At 40.8% G+C, this 22,121-nt stretch overlaps 1 protein-coding gene across 5 annotated transcripts in view; it reads right to left on the bottom strand.

Annotated features, from left to right (window-relative positions):
• Positions 1-22,121, bottom strand: part of Slc35d2 (solute carrier family 35 member D2) — a 33,635-nt gene that overhangs the window by 6,819 nt on the left and 4,695 nt on the right. For 4 of the 5 annotated variants that reach the window (XM_028781236.1, XM_028781237.1, XM_028781233.1 and 1 more), the window contains exons 2-9: positions 20,961-20,994; positions 19,205-19,291; positions 17,394-17,461; positions 10,521-10,592; positions 9,267-9,335; positions 6,193-6,295; positions 4,608-4,700; positions 2,316-2,383 (exon numbers count right to left, since the gene is read on the bottom strand). In XM_028781236.1, coding sequence (XP_028637069.1) covers positions 2,316-2,383; positions 4,608-4,700; positions 6,193-6,295; positions 9,267-9,335; positions 10,521-10,592; positions 17,394-17,461; positions 19,205-19,291; positions 20,961-20,994 — 594 coding nt within the window. The remainder of the gene's footprint in view (positions 1-2,315; positions 2,384-4,607; positions 4,701-6,192; positions 6,296-9,266; positions 9,336-10,520; positions 10,593-17,393; positions 17,462-19,204; positions 19,292-20,960; positions 20,995-22,121) is intronic. The other variant, XM_028781234.1, reaches the window with a different exon arrangement.

Genomic DNA, 22,121 nt, shown 5'->3' on the forward strand with positions numbered 1-22,121 from the left:
TCTCGAGCACACACACACACACATATATATATATATATATATAAAAAGCCAGGTTGGATGGTGCACACATGTAATCCCAGGACTGGGAGTTAGAAAGATGACAGAGGGTCTTTGGGTTTGCTAACTGTCCAGTCTAGCCAAATCAGAGAGCTCTTGGTTCAGTGGGAGACCGTATGTCAAAAAGCAAGGTGGAGATTGATAGGGGAGATACCTGATGGCGACCTATGGCCATCACACACATGTACAAACATGTGCATACTCTACACACATGGACACACACATGCTAAGTTATTCTGAAAGAAATATTTCTACATGCAGATAATTATTTATAAAGGACATTGGATAAGACTAAGACATTGATCTAAAAGAGCCTTCGTGAATTCCATACATGGTGTCTTAGGGTTATTTCCGTGACGAAACACCTTGACCAAAGAAACTTGGGGAGGAAAGGTCTATTCAGCTTATACCTTCATGACACTCACTTGTTCGTCATGGAAGGAAGTCAGGACAGGAACCGGAATAGGGCAAGAACCTAGAGGCAGGAGCTGATGCAGAAGCCATGGAGGGGTGCTGTTTACTGGCTTGCTCCCCATAGTTTACTCAGCCTGCTTTCTTATAGAACGCCAGCCCAGGGATGGCCTCACCTACAATGGGCTGGGCCCTCCCACATCAATCACTAATTAAGAAAATGCCCTACAGCCGGAGGTTATGGGAGCATTTTCTCAGTTGAGGTACCCTCCAATCAGATAACTTTAGCTTGTGTCGAGTTGACACAAAACTATCCCACACACGGGAAATCCCATTGATTGGTTTCTGTTTGTATTTATTTATTTACTTATTTTTGAGTTCCGTACAACACACGCCAGCACTTACAGGAGTGTAGTACCCACCTTTAGAGAATTAAATTGTCTAAAGACAATAAACCAATTTACACATCTGCTACTGAATGTAATGGTACCCCGGCAGTCAGTCTTGTCAGCATGACTAAACTTAAGATCACCATGGAAAAATACTACTGGGCATTGCTGGGAGGGAGTTTCCAGAAATTTTTAGCTGAAGAGGGAAGACCTACCCAAATGGAGGCGGCACAATCCCATGGGCTTTGGTCCCAGACTGAATAAAAGGGAACAATGAGCTGGGTATCCAGATTCACCTCTCTCTGCTTCACTACTGATACAAAGTGTCGGCTGCCTCTCTCCCGACACCTTCCCTGCCAAATGGACCTTACTCTCAGTGAGCCAAAGTGAATCCTTAAGTTGCTTTGTCACAGCCAGGAAAAAAGTAACTAAAGATACCACCCGTTTTGTCTTTGATTTCGGGCTCATACCCACAGTCACAGGTAAGTCACAGGAACCAGAATCTCCTCCTTGGACATATATCCGTTCATCTTTCTCCCCCTTCTGACTCGGAGCTGGCCATAAAGAAACTCTCTGACTTATCTCATCTTGTAAATGATCGTAAAAGCCCTGTTTCTGAAAGGTAGGATCCAACATCTTGAGGAAAGTAAGTTACAGAGAGGGATCAGGAAGCATCTGAACAAGAAGGCTTTCCAGGCTTCCCCATGCTGTCTACCAACATGAGAACACACTCTGTCCAGTTGCATCTCCACACCACAGTCCACACACCAATCACGTCTATGTCATGACAACTGAGCGCTTGGTTTACAAGAAGGGAAACAAGAATGAACTTTCTGTTCACCGGGTGAGCGAGCAGTGCACTCTACCTCCACTGATCACCTTCCCAAGACTCTGAATTATTTTCCTCTGGCTGCTCATCTGCGTCCTTAGAACTACCCTTTATTAACAAGCCTCTGGGTATCAAGTATTTATCTGCAAGTTTTGCAAGATGCTCTAGCAAATGGCTTGCCCCTGAGGAAGGGGTCTCAAGAACCCAATTTTAGCCAGTGCTTTGAAAGTCCTGGAGATACAACTGGTACAGTGCTCAGTGTGTTAAGAGCACCTGCTGCTCTTGTAGAGGACCTGGATTGGGTTCTCACCACCCACATGATGACTCGTACCACCTCTAACTTCCAGTTCCAGGGGATCCAGCACTCTCTCTGACCTCCATAAATAGCTGTGATACTGAAATGTCTGGACCAGCAAGGATATAAAGTCTGTACTTTTAGCACAGACAAAGCCTGCAAATGCAGAGCTGGTGGATGTGTTGGGAGTGCAGGAGGATGAGTGCCCTGTCCAGAGAAAGTCAAGAGAAACCCAGGAAAGAGGATTCTGACAGAGCAGACAGATGACAGACAAATTAGATCTGACATGTCAAGAAATACTATCAACCAACTTCACTTATATACAGTTTCTTACCCCAAAATACAGGATAGAAGAAACTGTAGGATAAATAAGACATTCTTCCAGTGGCTGAATTCAGTGGCCTGTGATGACAAAGAAAAAGATCCATCATGTGGTTAGTGACAGTTCGGTTTAAATCCAATTGGCACAACCTTACCTTTTGTGCCGTTGATGCATTAACAATAATTACACATTTCTATGAAAGAGACAAAGCATTAAATATCAGAAACTATTTAAACAAGGGCTTATTATGCTACTTTCCAAACTTTTATGTTTGAAAGTTTCCATCATAAAAAGATTTTATTGTTACTTATCGAATAGTCTTCTGATTACCTATGTGAACTATGTCATGAGTACATCTGTGATGGTTTGTATATGCTTGGCCCAGGGAGTGGTACTCTTTGGAGGTGTGGCCTTGTTGAAGTAGGTGTGGCCCTGTTAGAGTAGATGTGTCACTGTGGGTGTGGGTTAGAAGAACCTGATCCTAGCTGCCTGGAAGCCAGTATTCTGCTAGCAGCCTTCAGATGAAGATGTAGAACTCTCAGCTCCTCCTGTACCATACCTGCCTGGATGCTGCCATGTTCCTGCCTTGATGATAATGGACTGAACCTCTGAACCTGTAAGCCAACTCCAATTAAATGTTGTCCTTATAAGAGTTGTCTTGGTCATGGTATCTGTTCACAGCAGTAAAACCCTAACTAAGACAACATCCTTACACACACACACACACACACACACACAAATTAAATGAACAAATAAATTGTAATGCGATAAGAACCAAGAGCTAGAAGTATTTGTATAAACGATAAATGAAAATTATTTACTCTTGACACCATAAACCCAGGAAGGGTTACTTAGTAATATTTATTAAAATATATAGGTTCTTCAGCAGCCCACACTTTAATAAGTGCTAGTTTTCTATCTTTAGGAGTGAATCTATATTGGTAACATTTGAAGAAACAGAATCTACAAAGCATGCTGAATTATGAATCCTTTACACCTTGGAGGGGCTTTCAATCAGGAAAAAAAAAATCAATATTTTAAAAATCTTCTCCCTCAGTTGCAACACACTACATGTATTTTGGCCCTACTGTAGGGAAAGTCAAATGAGTATCTCCCAAGGACCTGGGGTTTATTCACAGAAGGAGTTTTATCTCTGACTTCATTTCCCAGAGGCAGAACCAAAGCACAGTTAATAATCCACTGACTATGTTGTAAGTCCAAAGTCCAAAGTCCGTTCCATCTCTCCCCGTTGGTCGACTCATTCACTCTTCCTCCAATGACAGAGAGAGAATATTTCCTCTGTGTCATCCATCAACTCAAACTTCATACAGATGTACAGGCACTCCCTTCTTTATCATACTTAGTTCATGGTCTAAAATGGACCCAGTCATGGCCCCAAGCAACCAGCTAAAAGACCTTGGAATAATTCAGTGAATGTTTCAAATAGTAATAGAGTGAAAACGTATCAATTTTTCCTGTTGGGGTCTCTCTCATTTTCATTACTAATTACAGTGTACATCTTACATTTCTGGTCACCTCTTGTCATACAATACTTTAAAAGTGTACTCTTTTTAATTTTTAGGTTTTCTATTACGTGTGTGTGTGTGTGTGTGTGTGTGTGTGTGTAGGTGTGTGGCTTAGACACAGCACACACACGACACTCAGAAGGCAATATTTTCAGAGTCAGCTCTCTCCATCTGTAATATGGGTCCTGGAGATGGAACTCTGGTCATCGAGCTTGGCAGCAGGTGCTTTCTCTCCAACCCAAATAAGTTGCATTTTAAACATTATAGCTTTTGTATTTTATCATTTTAAAGAAAAAAATGTATCTCCATCCCCCTCTTCCCTTTGTGACACCAAGGATCAAACCCACAGTCCTGTGCAAGCCCGTCAGTATTCTACCACTTAGTGACGTCCCCAGCCCTAGATATTGCTCTTAGATCTTTAGATGTATTTTTCTAGTCATATTTTTTTTTCTTAATAATAATTCTACAAAGCTTTCTGGTCTATCTGCAATTTCAGTGCCTGGCACTCAATTCAGAGAGCTCTGCCTAAATCTCCAGAGTCTGAAAGAGGTCAGAGAGGGCAAACAGTAGGTGATCCGACACCACATCAGGAGGCAAAATTCTCCTAGAATATGAGAACTTAATAAATTACCCCTCTGCTAACAACGAAGCTAACTCTTGATCTACCCACAGAGTAAAAATACAATGCAGTCAACGATGCATTCAACAAACTCATCCTAGAACATCACAGCTCAGCCTCACTTACCTTAACCATGTTCATAACACAGACCATATTTACCTGCTGAAAGTCTCCAGTAGAGACGCTAATAATGACAGTTGGGATGAGCATGAAGCAGGCATTGTAGAAAAGGACTCCGTATTTCCCCAGTTCCTGTGTGAATAAGAAGATTGCATTCAACTTTAGAACTCTAAAGTATTCATGTCTCCTGGGCCAATGTGTCTATTTATGCATAATTAAAATATGTAAAATGCTGGCAATGTACTGTAAGACTTTTCGCCCATGTCTGTTGTAAAATGGACCATTGCACTGTGTTGTAACTTCAGAATAAATATTCGTTCTACATCAACAAGCACATGTACAATGGATGAAAATAGAGGGCTTGAGGCCCTACCCAGCTCTAACACTCCACTCTTAAACACGTTATTCAAAGTAGCGAATCTAGCCGGGCGGTGGTGGCACACGCCTTTAATCCCAGCATTTGGGAGGCAGAGGCAGGTGGATTTCTGAGTTTGAGGCCAGCTTGGTCTACAGAGTGAGTTCCACGACAGCCAGGGCTACACAGAGAAACCCTGTCTCGAAGAAAACCAAAAAAAAAAAAAAAAAAAAAACAAAGTAGCAAATCTGAAATGAGATAATGGAAATTTAAAATGTTAACCAATTCTTTTAAAACATCTGCTCCATCCATTAAAGAGTAACAGCCTACCGTGTTTGCTTTCACTAAAGTGGCCACCCACTTTTCCTAAAAAAAAAAAAAAGGGTGTGTGTGTGTGACATATTGTATTTTCAGGAAGGCAATGAACCTGTTTTTGTAAAACCGTCACCATTCAAAGAGACAAATGGGCATACAGATTTTAAAAATAGCTCACAAAAAAGCACCCATCAGTCAGGGAGAACTCCCTTACAAAGCACAAAGAGCCCAGAACAAAGACCCATATGCTGGCTCACCCCAGACAGCTTCCGGTCACAGCTGGGGCTGGGTGAGGGCTGGGGCAGCCCCAGCAGCTTGCAATCTGAAGAGCCGGTTACTATTGGAGGACATGACAAATGATCACCAGCCATCTCACTTTATGAGGAAACAGGTTTAAAGAAATGAAGGCGTAATGGCCTCTGAGTTACCGAAGCTTACAACTGGAAACCCACAGCACAGACTAATGCTCTCAGTGTTAATATCATGACACTGTCCCACTTCCTTCTGAATCTGTCATGGTCACTAATGATACTGCTTTAAAAAAATGAATTTGATTTCCAAAATGTATATAAATATACATATTTATATACATATTTATATACATATATACTCAGGAATACATATGTCCATATATATTCATGTACATCTTGAAAAGCAAATATATGTATATATACATACATACATATATATGTATGTATACACACACACACATACACACACACACGCACACATAACAGTGACATCTCTTCCTCTCTAATTTTCAACCAAACTCTTGCAATATCAAGAATAACAAGGTCTTATACAGATAAGATAATTAAGAAGAAATCAGTAGTTTCTAGATCACAGGGCGTGCATCAAGTTACATGCCAACTGAACATGCTCGTAGTCATTTTTCATGTCATTCCAAGAGCCAGATGGCATGAGCGTCAAGCTGCAGGAAGGAAGGTCCGGTACCTTTGGGTCCATTTTCTGTTTGGTATAAACTCCATTTGCTGCTGTGAAGATATCGTTCAAGAATACAAAAATGTAGCCTTCCAAGTTGAATGTGAGGTCAGAGCTGGCAGGGAGAACAGGAAGGGGAGGTGTTATAAAGACACTCTCAAGCTGGCCTGAGAGCATGCTTGCTTGTCTTGGCCTGGTCAGATCTGTGTGCAGTGCTAGTACCATCTTTTCTGAGGCAAATTATTCCCCCACCAGCAGTGAGTCATTAACTCCTCTGGTTCCTCCCAGATGAGAACAAGACAGCTGGTCAAGCGACCTCCGTTTAATTACACTTAGCTTAAGACCCAGGGACCTGAACCATCTAGTTTTAACTGCAAACCCTTTGTTTGTTAACTGATAGATTGGCACAATAATTAGCAAGCTGTGGCTGTCCTGAGGGCACTGTTTGCCCACCCACCAGTAGCCCTGCTTATTATAAGCAGGGCCATTCTCAGGGGATAGCCTGGGAGTGACACCTCCATCTGGTGCCCAGACAGTTCCTCATCTGTCAAAGGGTGAAGCACACCCTATGTGCCTATGCAAGCCTTCCAAGTCTCCTTCCTTCCAGGATTCTGAGCACCTCAGCAATTTCCCTACAAAATAAGTAGTACTAACATAAAAATGTCGAAGGGACATGACATGTGGATGAGGCAGACAACCATATCATGTGATGTGATTTGCCCACCCACACTTCCTGCTTAACCCATAATATAAATTGTCAGAAGACAAACCTTTCATACACCTTCTTAGGATGAATACCTGGAGCTTGTGAATTTAGCTAGCTAGCTAAATAGCTGGTTACTTGGTTGTTACTGAGACAGGATTTTACTACTTTTGCCCAGGAGGGTCTGCAACTCAGACAATACCCCTTTGTGGTACATAATACCACAAGCAAGTAACATTGCTTCTGGCTGGTTGGGGACTGCTAACTTCACAGACAAAAAGGAATTACGTTAGTATTTTTCATGCACAGTAATCCACAGAAAAATGAAACTCACTGTTTCCAAACAGTTGGATATAGAGATTTATGTAATATTTTAGCAAAGGTTTCAGTGCCAAAGACAAACTGGGACCTAGCAGGAAACACACGAGGAAACAGTGGCAGGGAAAGGTTATTTTAGAATTGAATTAAGCAGACTCATCTGAGTGCCAGCTACCTGTGTTCAGCAGTAGATATGGCAGCTCTGGTTAGTCCACTTCCACAAAAGGAGGCTAAACCTCAGGCACAAAGGGTCTCCTTGTGTCTCTTGGTTCTCAATTATCTTTGAGTTCAGAACAACCCTGATACCAAAGCAGCATGTTTTGGTTAACCAGTCTACCTAATTTTCCTTCTTGTTCATAAATGCTGCCTGCAGGAATTGCTGGAGGGAACTTCTAGATTTGCAAATTATTCCTTTGAGCAACAGAAGTGTTAAATTCAACTTGTCTATAGCTTTTCTTTAGGGGCTAGACAGGTAGTTCAGTTGGTAAAGTGTTTTCACACAAACACAAGCACCTGAGTTCAATCCTCAGAATCTACATTAGAAACTCAGACATGGTGACATTCGATTGTTAAGCCTAGAACTGAGAAAGGGAGACAGGTGGATCCCTGGGGCTCCGTGGCCAGTCAGCTTAGCTGAATCAGCAAACTCTAAGTCAGTAAAAATCCCTGACTCAAGAAACAAATGGGCAAGTCGTTTGGACAAAAGGGTATATACTGTGTGATATACCATGACACACCGCATCTTCCATGGCATGGTGTCTTTTTTTTTTTTCTTTTCTCAGGGTAGGTTATAAGGATGGAGGGCAGAGATGGAAGGACTGGGAAATGGGTGGGACTGGAGTGCATAATATGTAATTCACACACACAAAAAAATAAATTAAAAAATTAAAAAGAAAAAAATTTAAAGAAAACAAAATGGACAGCTCCTAAGGAATAACGTTGACCTCTGACCTCTGCAAACACAAGGGCATTTCCCCTGCCTTGCTTCTACATATTAGTAGCAAAGGGAAGAAGTCTGAACTAGTAGTTAGCCTTGGCCTGTTGTGGAACATACCAGCATATGTAATGGCCACACTCTACCAGTTATCATGGAACAATAAAACAATAACTGACCCTGCAGTGTTGGTGAATGTCTTTAATCCCAGGCCTTAGTTCAAGGCCAGCCTGGATCTGAATGAACCTGATGGATTTGAATAGACTTGAAGGAACAGAATGAGTTCCAGGATAGCCAGGGTTACACAGAAAAACTTGTCTCGAAAGAAAATAAAAAATAAAAACAAAACAAAAACAAAAAACAAACAAACAAACAAACAAACAAACCAAACAGGTTTATAAACCTGTTGGCTTGTTTTAGGTGGAGTGTGTGTGTTGGGTGCTATGGAATGAACATGGACCCTAGTGCATGCTAAGTACACATTGTATCACTGATACCCTAATTACTGTAACCTTAATCTTTTATTTTAAACCAAATGCCAAGAACACCTCAAATAGAACTTTTTTTTTTTTTTTTTTTTTTTTTTTTTTGTCTTTCGAGACAGGGTTTCTCTGTGTAGCCCTGGCTGTCCTGGAACTCGCTCTGTAGACCAGGCCGGTCTCGAACTCAGAAATCCGCCTGCCTCTGCCTCCCAAGTGCTGGGATTAAAGGCGTGCGCCACCACAGCCCGGCCAAATAGAACTTTTAAACTAAGGCCACTCAATGGCAAAAGTAAACTGGTCACTGCCTTTTGTAGAGGGTAGTTATGTTAATATCCTGTGGTGCTTACAACAGAACACTGTCATCTACAGAATTTATACTCAAGACCCACACAATTGAATTAAAAAAAAAATCACCAAAAAAATGTCTTGTAATATTTTAAGCTGTGTTGGGCCACTTTTGACAACTACCCTTACTGCCCATGACATTTTTTTTTTCTTTATGCTCACAGGAACACACGAGAGTGCCACCAACTCAACAGATTTGTCTCCTAGCTGCTCAATCAATCCAGCTGCAGAAAGATGGAGGAAGAAAATCCATAGGACAGGGTTGCAAGAAGCTACTGAACAGCAGGGCAGGGTCAAATCTCACCCAGCTGCTATGAAAGCCCCAAGAACGATGGCCAAGACGCTGAGGATGATGTTCAATGAATACTGTTTCCTGTAGTCAAGAAAAAAGAAAGGGAACAGGTGGAGAGAAAAAAATATTATTATGTTGATTTTTAAAAAAATAACCCTGAAAACAGACATCAGTGGCTCCATAGCTAAAATCCGACATCTAACATGCTCATGTAGAGAAGGCCCTGGAAATGTAAATCAGGCCAAATTTCTTAAGCTGTTTCCTTAATCTACTTATAAAGTGATTTTTCTCCTCCCCTTGGAAAGATGGTGGGACAAAATACAGAAGAAGACTCGATGCACAGGCTAAGGACTAAGACATTGTACCTTTAACTAAAAGTCTTTATGGCAAAATCAAAATTTGCATTTTCAGGGGTCAGCCTGAGCATCCTCATAGGACAAATGTATATCAACATTTATGAGATTTAATTTATTCTGACATCATGCCATGGCACATGAGAACTGTGCCCCCTGCTCTTCTGCCTGCCTCCCCTGTCTGTGGGCAGCTCTTTGTCACTACTCATTCCATTCAGCTCAGCACACAGATTCCTATCTGTTTAAGGATGGTTGTTATTTCTTTTATAATCTCCTACTACAATGCCATTTGTCTGCTATAAAATAAACATTTAAATAACCCTCATTAAGATACTAAGGGATCGTGGAACAACAGTTGACTTTTCTTTAAATGAACAGATAATATTTCATCAGTTGCTGCAAGCAGCAACTCGAATCAATTACTCAAAAAGAGGACCCCATGGTGAGAATATGTGGAATAACAAAAAAACAGAGAGAGACTGGGGAGGTGGCTCAGTCGATAAAGTCTTGTTCAGCAAGCGTCAAGCATGAGGATCTGAGGTCAGATACCCAAAACCCAAGTGAAAATCTAGGCCACAGCACAAGTCTAGGAGGCAGATCCAGAGGGTTTGCTGGCCAGCCAATCTAGCCAATCAGTGAGCTCCAGGTTCAGTAGGAGACCCTGTCTCAAACAACAGTGGAGGGCAATAGAGAAAAATATAGGATAGCAACCCATGTCTTCTACATGCATATACATAGTCTCACACACCCACGTGTAACATATATAGATATAGATATAGATATAGGTATAGGTATAGGTATAGATATAGATATAGATATATGAATATACAAACATGCCCAGCCATACAAACACAGTACTTGGGAAACAATGAAGAAATGAAAACAAACAAACAAAAATAAAAACAAAACTTACCCAAGTATGATGGCCTCCAGGAATAAAGTAAGTGGAATCGTAAATTTCCTGAGCACGGTGAACATCGGCAAGCTGTCAGAAAAGATTCAACCCTAACATCAGACACAGAGTGTCAGTTGCTATTTTTGTTCTTAAACACAGTAAACATTTTTTTTTACAGTAAACATTTTTAATTAAGGTCATTTTCCAAATTAAATAGAATGAGTTAGCCGGGCGGTGGTAGCACACGCCTTTAATCCCAGCACTTGGGAGGCAGAGGCAGGCGGATTTCTGAGCTCAAGAGTTCAAGGCTAGCCTGGTCTACAGAGTGAGTTCCAGGACAGCCAGGGCTACACAGAGAAACCCTGTCTCGAAAACAAAACAAACAAAAAACAAAACAAAACAAAACAAAAAAATAGAATGAGTTAACATTCATTGTAATATCTCCCACTAACAAATCATGTTAAGTCATAAAATAGAGATTAAATAACTTTTTCCCAAACTCATTTGTGGTAGCATGCATAGGTATGGCCCCACCCCCATAGATTCATTCATGTGTTTGAATTCCTGGGACTATTAGGGATGGAGCCTGGCTGGCATAGGTGTGGCCTTGCTGGAGGAAGTGTGTTACTGTGGGGCTAGACTTTGAGGTCTCATGTGCTCAAACTATGCCCAGTGTAGCTCAAAGTCACTTCTGTTGCCTGTGGATAAAGATGTAGAACTCTGGACTTCCGGTCTGGGCCCGAGCATAGAGCAGATCTCAGGCGGCAGCTCTGTACCCAACCTCAGAAAACCCAGAGGAAGAGGGCCTCCCAGGAGCTTTAACTCGGGCAGCATCTCAGGTAAGGAGACAGCAACACCCACCCCAAACAGGGGTAACTGGGACCCAATGGGACCCAGGAATTCACTCCTGGCCCAGAGCGCGGGCTCCTTCCGGTCTGGGCCCCAGCGCTCACCAGATCCCGGGAAACAGCTCTGCACCCAATTTCTCAGAACCCAGAGGAAGCAGGGCTCCCAGGAGCTCTAACCTAAGCAGTATCCTAGGCAAGAAGGCGGCAACACCTGCCCCAAACAGGGAGTAACTGGGACCCACTGGGACCCAGGAATTCACTCCTGGACCGGAGCACTGAGCAGATCCTGGGCCTCAGCTCTAACCCCAGCAGCAAAACCCATCCCAAACAGTTCTGACACAACCTAAATAATAGGAAAGACATGCTCCAGTCAGAGACAGTGCAGATAGCACAAAGGAGATCCAGATGGCGAAAGGCAAGCACAAGAACATAAGCATCAGCAACCCAAGGTACTTGCCATCATCAAAACCTAGTTCTCCCACGTTAGAAAGTCCTGAACGCCCCATATCACCAGGAAAGCAAAAACCAGATCTAAAATCACTTCTAATGATAATGATAGAGGACTTTAAGAAGGATATAAATAACACTATCAAAGAACTTGGGGAGAACACAGGTAAACAGTTAGAAGCCCTTAAAGAGGAAACACAAAAATCCCTTAAAGAATTGCAAGAAAACACAAACAAACATGTGAAGGAATTGAACAAAACCATCCAGGACATAAAAGTGGAAGTAGAAACAATAAAGAAATCACAAAGGGAGACTACCCTGGAGATAGAAAACCTAAGAAAGAAATCAGAAGTCATAGACACAAGCATCACCGACAGAATACAGGGGATAGAAGAGAGAATCTCAGGTGCAGAAGATACCATAGAAAATACTGACACAATTGTCAAAGAAAATGCAAAATGCAAAAAGTTCTTAACACAAAACATCCAGGAAATCCAGGACACAATGAGAAGACCAAACCTAAGGATAATAGATATAGATGAGAGTGAAGATTCCCAATTTAAAGGGCCAGTAAATATCTTCAACATAATTACAGAAGAAAACTTCCCTAACCTAAGGAATGAGATACCCATAATCATACAAGAAGCCGTCAGAACGCCAAATAGACTAGATCAAAAAAGAAATATCTCCCGTCACATAATAATCAAAACACAAAAAGCACAAAACAAAGAAAGAATTTTAAAAGCAGTAAGGGAAAAAGGCCAAGTAACATATAAAGGCAAACCTATCAGAATTACACCTGACTTCTCACCAGATACTATAAAAACCAGAAGATCCTGGACAAATGTCATACAGACCCTAAGAGAACATAAATGCCAGCCCAGGATATTATACCCAACAAATCTCTCAATTACCATAGATGGAGAAACCAAGATATTCCACGACAAAACCAAATTTACACAGTATCTTTCCACAAATCCAGCACTACAAAGGATAATAGCAGGAAAGCGCCAATACCAGGAGGGCAATCATACCCTAGAAAGAGCAAGAAAGTAATCCCCTTCCAACAAACCAAAAGAAGATAACTACACAAACAATGCCTTCACTATTAGCAAAAATGACAGGAAGCAACAACACCCTCTCCTTAATATCCCTTAATATCAATGGACTCAATTCCCCAATAAAAAGGCATAGGCTAACGGGCTGGATACACAAACAGGATCCAGCTTTTTGCTGCGGACAGGAAACCCACCTCAGAGACAAAGACAGACACTATCTTAGAGTAAAAGGTTGGAAACAATTTTTCAAGCAAATGGCCCTAAGAAACAAGCTGGAGTAGCCATTCTAATATCGAATAAAATCGACTTTCAACTAAAAGCTATCAAAAAGGACAAGGAAGGACATTTCATACTTGTCAAAGGAAAAGTCAACCAACATGAACTCTCAATTCTGAATATCTATGCACCAAATGCAAGAGCACCCACTTTCATAAAAGAAACCTTACTACAATGTTTACATACCTCACCTGAAGAACCTTTGAGAGTATATATATGAAATTTTAGAATATATTAAGTTGCTTTAAAACAGTATGTATAGCTATAAAAGTTGGAGTTATTTTAACTTTGAGTATGTACCAAGTCTCTTAAATATTGAAATCTCATAGACTTTCTGGCTTCTGTGTTTTGCTTTTCCTGTTGGACCACATAGATAACTTTGTTTTTATTATTGATAAAGGGGGCCCACACCGAAGTCCAGGCTTGGAAGGATTTTCTGGTTTGGTTTTGAGGGAATGGGGTGTGGAGCTAGAGGGTGTCGGGGGAGGGATTTTTCTAACATTGACATCTGTTCTGTGAGCTTTCTCAAGGCGCTTATTTTATTACAGCATATTAAAGTTCTTTGATATAAAAAAAAAAGATGTAGAACTCTCAGCTCCTTCTCCAGCACCATGTCTACCTGTACACTGCCATGTTTCCTGCCACGTTGATAATGAACCTCTGAACTGTAAGCCAGCCCCAATTAAATGTTTTCCTTTATAAGAGTTGTCGTGGTCTTGGTGTCTCTTCACAACAACGAAAACCCTAACTAAGACGCTGATTCAACACAAAATCTATCAGATCTCAACTGGCTTTCTCTTTGCAGAAACTGGCAAGTTGATTCCAAACATTAATAGAGAAATTCAAGGGACCAAGAAAGCCAAAACCATGTTGAAGAGTAATAAAGTCAAGGGCCTGGAGAAAGGGTTCAGTGGTTAGGAGCACTTGCTGTTCTTCCAGATGAACCAACTGCAGCTCCTAGCATGCACATGGAAGCTCACAACCATCTCTAACTCTAGTTCCACAGGATCTGACATCCTTTTCTGACCTTCTTGGGTACCTGCACTCACATGCACATACGCACACATATACACGTAATTAAAAATAAAATAAATTGGTTGGGGATTTAGCTCAGTGGTAGAGCACTTGCCTAGCAAGCACAAGGCCCTGGGTTCAGTCCTCAGCTCTGGGAAAAAATAAATTATTTTAAAATATATTTTTTAAAATAACAAAGTTGGGTACTGAAGAGACAGCTTGGCTGGTAAAACTGCTAAGCCCAGATACTGAGTGTAATCCCATGACACAAAAGTGGAATGAGAGAACTGATTCTGGGTATTTTGTGTTTTTTTAAAATTTATTTCTTATGTATATGAATGCTCTATCTGCATGTATACCTGCATGCCAGAAGAGGGTATCAGATCCTAGTATAGATGGTTGTGAGCCACCATGAAGTTTCTGGGAATTGAACTCAGAACCTCTGGAAGAGTAGACAATGTTCTTAACCTCTGTGCCATCTCTGCAGACCGAAGGACTCATGCACATGGGGAGACAGACACACATACATGCACACATATGTACAAGTGCAGACAGACACACACGAGCACACGCGTGCACACACATTTTTTTTTCAAAAAGTCAGTACACTTCAAATTTATTACAAAGCTGCAGAAACCCAAGGCTATCTATTACTGATTTAATAATAGACATGTAATTAATGGAATAGAAATGAAGGACAGAAAACAAAGGCTTGCAATTACAATTTTTCTTTTACTTTGTTTCCTTTTATTTTATGTGCTGCATACCCCTCACTATAATTTATTACAGGAATGTCATTCTCCCTAGTGGGACTTTGAATGTGCTCAACAGAAATTCTCTATCCCTTAACACCTAGCTACTTGTTCTCTATCCTTGAAAACTTGCCTAGACACAGAAAGCAGATGAATGCAGCCCAGGCTGGCATAGAACTTGTGGTCCTCCCGCCTGTCTCCTAAACAGTGAAATGAAAGACAGGCATCACCTCTCCCAGATCATTAGATTGATTTTTGCCAAGGCTCAAGAGATAGCACAATGGAAGAAAGAATATCTTTTCAATGGATGGTGCCAGGACATCTATAACTCCCATGAATAGAATGAGACTGAATTCCTATATACATCATACACACACACACACACACACATACACACACACAGAATGGTTCATATATGTTTGGCCCAGGGAATGGCACTGTTGGGAGGTGTGGCCTTGTTGGAATAAGTGTGGCCTTGTAGGTGTGGGCTTTAATACCCTTGTCCTAGCTACTTGGGAGCAAGTATTCTGCTAGTAGCCTTCAGATGAAGATGTAGAACTCTCAGCTCTGCCTGCACCATGCCTGCCTGGACTCCCACCTTGATGATAATGGACTGAACCTCTGAACCTGTAAGCCAGACCCAATTAAATGTTGTCCTTTATAAGACTTGCCTTGGTCATGGTGTCTGTTCACAGCAGTAAAACCCTAACTAAGACACACACGCATACATACAGAACATCAACTGCATATATATGTGAGTATGTATGTATGTACATACATACATACATGATCTGACATAAAATATAGCAAGGACCAAAATGCGGGAACTAAATCTGTATGAGAGAGAATACTCATGATGCCAGATCAAACAATGTCTTAGCTACAATACTAACAACACAGTCAGGAAAAGAAGAGATGAGCTAGGGATGTAGCTCGGTGGTAGAGCACTTCCATAACATACATCAGGGTATGAGTTCAATCTCTAGAACTGCAAAAAGAAACAATATCTAAATTAGAAATAATTAAAATGTAAAACTCTGATGTTTTAGGTTGTTAAATGATAAACAGGGTACACATGTAAAATGGAGTATTATTCAGCCTTTAAAAGAAAGACAGACACATTCTACAACATGGCTGAACTCCTAAAACATCATAATATAGAAATAACCCAGATCCCTCCCATCTGAAAAAAGAAAAAGAAAAAAGAAACGAGGTCTATCGTATGAGTAGGCTAGAGAAGGCAAAGCTACAGGTGCAGAACATAAAAGAGAGATCACCTGTAGTTGGAGGCAAAAGAGATGGCTCAGTGGGTAAGGATGCTTGCTATGCTAGCATGAGGACCTGAATTCAAATCCCTAGCACCAATATATAAAGTTAGGCGTGGCTGCCTAGCACCAATATATAAAGTTAGGCGTGGCTGATGGCTTTATGTGCCTAGAAGCTCGCTAGCCAATCAACCTCACCAACAAGGTAAGCTTCCAATTCAGTGAGAGACCCTCCCTCAAGAGAATAAGATGGGGAGTTTCAGAGGAAACCCACCATCCCCTCTGGCCTCCTCATGGGCAACACACCACACGCAAAATCACATGCGTGCAACACATTATGAGTGGCAGAGAAAGAGAAGGAGGGAGGGAGGAAGAGAAAAGGAGGGAGAGAGAGAAGCTGAGAAACTGCAAGTACCAGTAACTAAACTAAGGGAATTACTGTTTAAGTAATTGGGAGTTTCTGTTTAAGATGATGAAAAAGTTTCTGAAATTAAGATTGGTGATGGCTATGCTGTAAATGGAGATGGGCCTCTCCAAGGCTACCCTTGAACTCATTATGTAGCAAAGCCTAGCCTTGAACTCTCAGCAATCCTCCTGCTTCAGACTCCCAAACGCTAGGTTTGTATGTGGGTGTGAATGTTCTTAATGCACCTGAATTGTACACCTGAAACAGATACAGTGATCAATTTTATATTATATATACTTTACTTAAATATGTAAGACTTTTAAATTTTGGTGCTTCAAAGGGCATTATTAAGAAAATAAAAAAACAGTGGCTGGAAGTCGGCTCAATAGGTAGAGTATCTGTCACAAAATCATGAGATACTAAGCTTGGTTCTCTAACACCCAAATTAGGAGCCAGGTACCCTGGGAAGAGGGAACCTTAAGTGAGGAGTCACCTCTATCACAATGGCCCGTGGGCATGTCTGTGCAGCATTTTCTAGATTGATAATTGGAGTAGGACCCAGGCCAGTATGGTCAGGAAGAAAAGTAGCTGATCAAGCCAGAGGAAGCACGCCAGTAAGCAGCATAACCAGTATAACTGGCACCTCTTCAGTCCCTGCCTTGCTTTCCCTCAAGAACTGATAACCTGAAAGCTAAAATAGACCCTTTCCTGCCTAAGCTGTTTGGGGGCCATGTTGTTTATCAAAGCAACAGAAAGCAAATTAGGACGACACCCAAGCAAAACCTTGGAAAACCAAACTTGGGTATTTGAACCCTTGAACTGTACCTTAATTTACTTGTGCTTGATAAGCCACTTATGTGGTTTCCAACATAGAGAAGAGGCAGAGGGAACACCTTCAATAAAAGGAAAAGATGCAGTTAGAACTTCATTCTCATATTCTCCCTGTGTATGTATATTGGGTGTATACGGTGTGTGAGTGTATTCTGAGATGGAAGAGACAGATGGGTGACCATCTCTTACCTGCACAAACCAGTCCCCTAACTAAAACAGTTTTTCTTATGTTCCCCAGGGAAGGAGAGCCTTAAGCCAGCACTGCCAAAACCCTTTCATCACGATGAGTGACTATAAAAAGGTTACTGTTTTGAGCCACTGCATTATACAGCAAAAAGTAAATAGTACACCCACCCAAAACCCACAGACCCCTGCTTCATGATGAAATACTTAAGTCCTTACATTGAGACCAAAGATGTCATGTCTATCAATATGCACCCATAGCAAAGAAGGTAAAAGACAAGATAGTTAGAATGTTGACAAGCAATTTTGGTTGGATCACTTGAACTTGCATTTTAAAAAAGCAAGACTAATAAAGTACCTTACTTTAAATCCACACTGTTGAACTTAAGTTCCCAAAGAAGGGAGTGGAGACAGGGAAGACGTTGGAAGAGAAAGAGAGAAGAAGCTGTCCCTGTGTTGAAGATTCTAGAAGACCAAATAGGGAAACTTCAAGGTTATGGAGAATTAAAACATGGCAGACAAAAGAAATTATCTTGGGCTATTTTTAGTCTCCTTGAAAGTCATCCACTCCCAGCCTTGTATCTGACCTAGCATCCTAAAATTATCAACTATAAATATATATATGAGAAGAAGCCATTCAAGGGCCTCACCCTTAAGAAATACCAATTAAACCTGTTAATCCAAAGACTAGCATCAGCTATCTCATATCACCTGTCAAAGGATTACTCTAAGAATTTAATGTCTGCCTCATGCCAGGTTCCCTGCTACTATCCAATAAAAAAAAAAATGCTTACACTCCATATTCCCAGGAGGAAGTCAGATCTTTTAATGCTGCTTCCATGTATATTTCTGCTTATATATCTAATATATCAAATTGTATATTCAATTCTTTACTCATAGCTTATATCGGTTTAAACTAAAATGAAATCTGAAAGCATACACAGTAAACTAGGAACCAGGGTCAATCCGACCTGTGCCTTGTTTATATAAATAAAGTTTCATTGTAACATAACTGCACTGGTTCATTTACATATCTCACAGGGCTGCTTTTATGGTACAATAATAGAGAGAGCCTGGCCCTGAGCCAAAGAGTTTGCAAACCCTGGCTCTGAAAACTCAGAGTATCTGGGTTGTTAAGCACATGTATTCACTTTTTCCTCTGTCTTCTACTTCAATGCTGGCATGAGGCAGGGCTTACATAGGCATAGGGTATCCAAATTCAGGCCTACACTTGCTCACTGACTGACCTCCAAACCCAACCCAACCATATTTTTTTTATCTTCACTGAATTACATAAATAGTTATTTATAAAATATTTACTTAAGAACTTTCTCTTCCAGCACTGAAGAGGCTGAAGCAGAAGGATTTTTAATTCAAAGCCAATCTAAGATACATAAAAAAGGCCAATCTCAAAGAAAGGAAAAAAAAAAAAAAGAAAGAAAACTCAGTTTTCTACTGAGTGTAAGCAGGAAGTGTAATCCAAAGTGTATAGAACAGGCCCCTGCTTGCAGGTCAGTTTTTAAATCCTATTCCACTTTTGTTTTTATGTCTTTGTTTGCTTACATTTTTTTTTGGTTTGTTGTGTTTTGTTTTATTTTATTCATTAGTGTTTCAACACATACCTTTCCAGGAATTTTCTTGTCAAAATCAGGGAAGTGGATTATTTTATTTAGCTTAGACACATACAGTATGATTATGGTGGTGGCCATCTAAAAGGAGAAGAAAACTTAGCAAAATATCATCTGGAAAGACACAGTCCGAAGTACCCTGGCAGAACCAGAAGCAAATGTTTATCAAAAGGTAATCTAAAAACTCCACTTTCCAGGCTGGAGGGAGGAATGTCGTGGGAGCTAAAATTTACACCGCTGGATGGGTCCCATCAGAAGAACAGGCAAGATGTATAATCAGTTACCTCAGGGGTTCTAGAAATGCTGATGAAGAAAAGGAAGGGTGCTTCAGATAGTGGCCACACTTCCCACAAACTGACTGTGGTCTGTCAGCTTCTCCTCTTAAAGGCCAGGAAGGAAGAAAACAAGTTTCACAAAGGAAACACTCCTAGGCAGGAATGGTGACACACACTTTCAATCCGAGGAGAGGCAGGTGGATCTCTGTGAGTTTGAAGCTAGTTTGGTCTATATAGCGAGTTCAAGGATAACAAGGGACCACATAGAGAGACCCAGTCTCAAAGTGGGTGGGAAGGTACAGACTCCCCACACATGCACTTATCTAAAGATGTGAAAACAGATAGGGACTTTTTGAAAGAGGAAGGGGAGAGGGAGGGTTGGGGGTGAAATGATTAAAGTGTATTATACATACTAAAAATATAAGACTCGTGGCTTTGTACAGTTAATACAGGCTAATAAAAATGCCCTAAGGAAAGTCAAAGGGCATTTTTCTGAGAGGACCAGCATTAAGATTTTTCTTCTCAGGGCCTGGAGATGGTTCAGCAGTCAAGAGGATCTACAACTCTTCTGAAAGACCTGAGTTTAGGTCACTTATGGTCCAAAACTCCCTGGAACAGTAGCTCCAGGAAATCTATGACTTCTGGCCTTTGGGTACTTGCACTCGCACCTATAAACTCACACATAAACACACACAAACATAGGCAATTAAAAATAAAACAAGTCTTAGCCATGTGTAATGGCTTTAATCCCAACACTCTGGAGGCAGAGGCAAGCCGATCTCTGAGAGTTCAAGGACAACCAGGTCTACACAGTGTATTCCAGACCAGCCAGAGTTACAGTGTAAGACCTTGTCTTGAAAAACAAAAATAAATAAAATACATCTTTGAAAAGATTTGTCTTTTCAATTTAGCCAGCACAACCAGATTGTTTTATCTAAACCCTATTAGTTGTGAGCCTGAGAACTGGCTAAGCAGTTAAGAGCACGCAGAGAACTCAAACCTGGTTCATCACCCATAGGGTGTGGCTAAAAATCACAGGTAGTCAGTTATAAAGAATCTAATTCCCTCTTCTGGACTCCACTGGGTAACTGTGTTCATGTGGACACACGCACAATTGTAAAATCATGACAATAAGTCTTGACAATCTTATAATTCTAGAACACAATTAGGTAAGTCAGAAATACCCTGTCCATCTTATTATTTTTGAAATAAAGTCTTGTGCAAATTTTAAATAATCTCCTGTGCAAATTTTAGAACTTATTCAATTATCCTCATATGAGAATGCAAAAGTTTAAGAACTGCTTCAATGCAGTTACCTTAAACTTTGGTTCTTGTTTACCTGTGAGGGGGATTGGTGTACCACAGCATGCGTGTGTAGGTTAAGACAATTTGTGCCAACCACAGCCTTAAACAAAAGCACTTAAAATACCTTATATACCAAAGGCTAGTTCGGACTTTAGTATTTTTCAACTCACCTGTCCAATTCCAAGAACAATTGGTGAGGGAAAACTGAAAGAAATACAGAACAGCAAATCAGTTTAGCAACATTTAAAAACCCGAAGAAAATAAGTAAAACAAGAACTGTGACAGAGATCAGACAACAGAAATTTCCATTTTTTTTTTCTTTTGTCCATTTCCTTTTCGTTTTAAAAAAACAACAACTGGGGGTTGCTTAACTTGGCTGTTTTCTTTTGTTCTGTGAAGGTAAAAATATAAGAAAGAAGCAGAGCAATACAATAAAGTTAATAAAAATAAAAAATGTATAATACCATATACAAGAAGATCTCTTGCGGTAGTTTGAATAAGATTGGCTCAGTCACCAGGGAGTGGCACTATTTAAAGGAATTAGAAGCATTAGGATCTGTGGTCTTGATGGAAGAAATGTGTCACTTTGAGGTTTCGAAAGCCCTCACCAGGCCTTGTCTGTCTCTCTCTGCCTATGAATCAGGATATAGATCTCTCAGCTACTTTTCTAGCACCATGTCTGCCTGAATGCTGCCTTGTTCCTCCCTATGATGATAATGGATGAAACCTCTGAAACTGTAAGCCAGCCCCAACTGCTGCCGTCGCCATCATGGTGTCTCTTCACAACAATGGAACACTAAGACACCTCTACATTGGAAATTGTAAACTGAAATTAAAAATTAAAGAAGGATAAACTCTGTTGGTGAAAGCAGGCCCATTGTTTCAGTTAACTGCAAGGTTAGGCAGAAGGATCCCAACTTCAAGGGCAGCCTGAGCAAGTTAGTGATACCCTGTCTCCAAATAGACATGGGTCAGTGGTTAACAGCCCTTACTGCTCTTATAGGGGATTTGAGTTCAGTTCCCAGGACCCACGTGGGGCAGGCACCAATAACTCCATTTCCAGAGTCACAGCACTCATGTACACAGACATATATACATATTTAAAATAAGAAAAACAAATCTTTAGAAAAGGTAGGCAGGTAGAAACACAGGTTACTCTCAAAAAGTTAAATAACATGCCCTCCTATTTCTTTCTGGATTAAAGAACACATAGAAGTACATGAGCAAAGGGGTAATGCTTATAAGAAGCATTTTTGCAAAAATGTAATTTAACCTATGTATCATCTGTCTCCATCTATACATTCATATCTGTGTATTCATCTCTCCACCCA

The sequence above is a fragment of the Grammomys surdaster genome, unplaced genomic scaffold (assembly GCF_004785775.1).
Source record: "Grammomys surdaster isolate TR1022 unplaced genomic scaffold, NIH_TR_1.0 375, whole genome shotgun sequence".
In the NCBI taxonomy this organism is placed as follows: Eukaryota; Metazoa; Chordata; class Mammalia; order Rodentia; family Muridae; genus Grammomys; species Grammomys surdaster.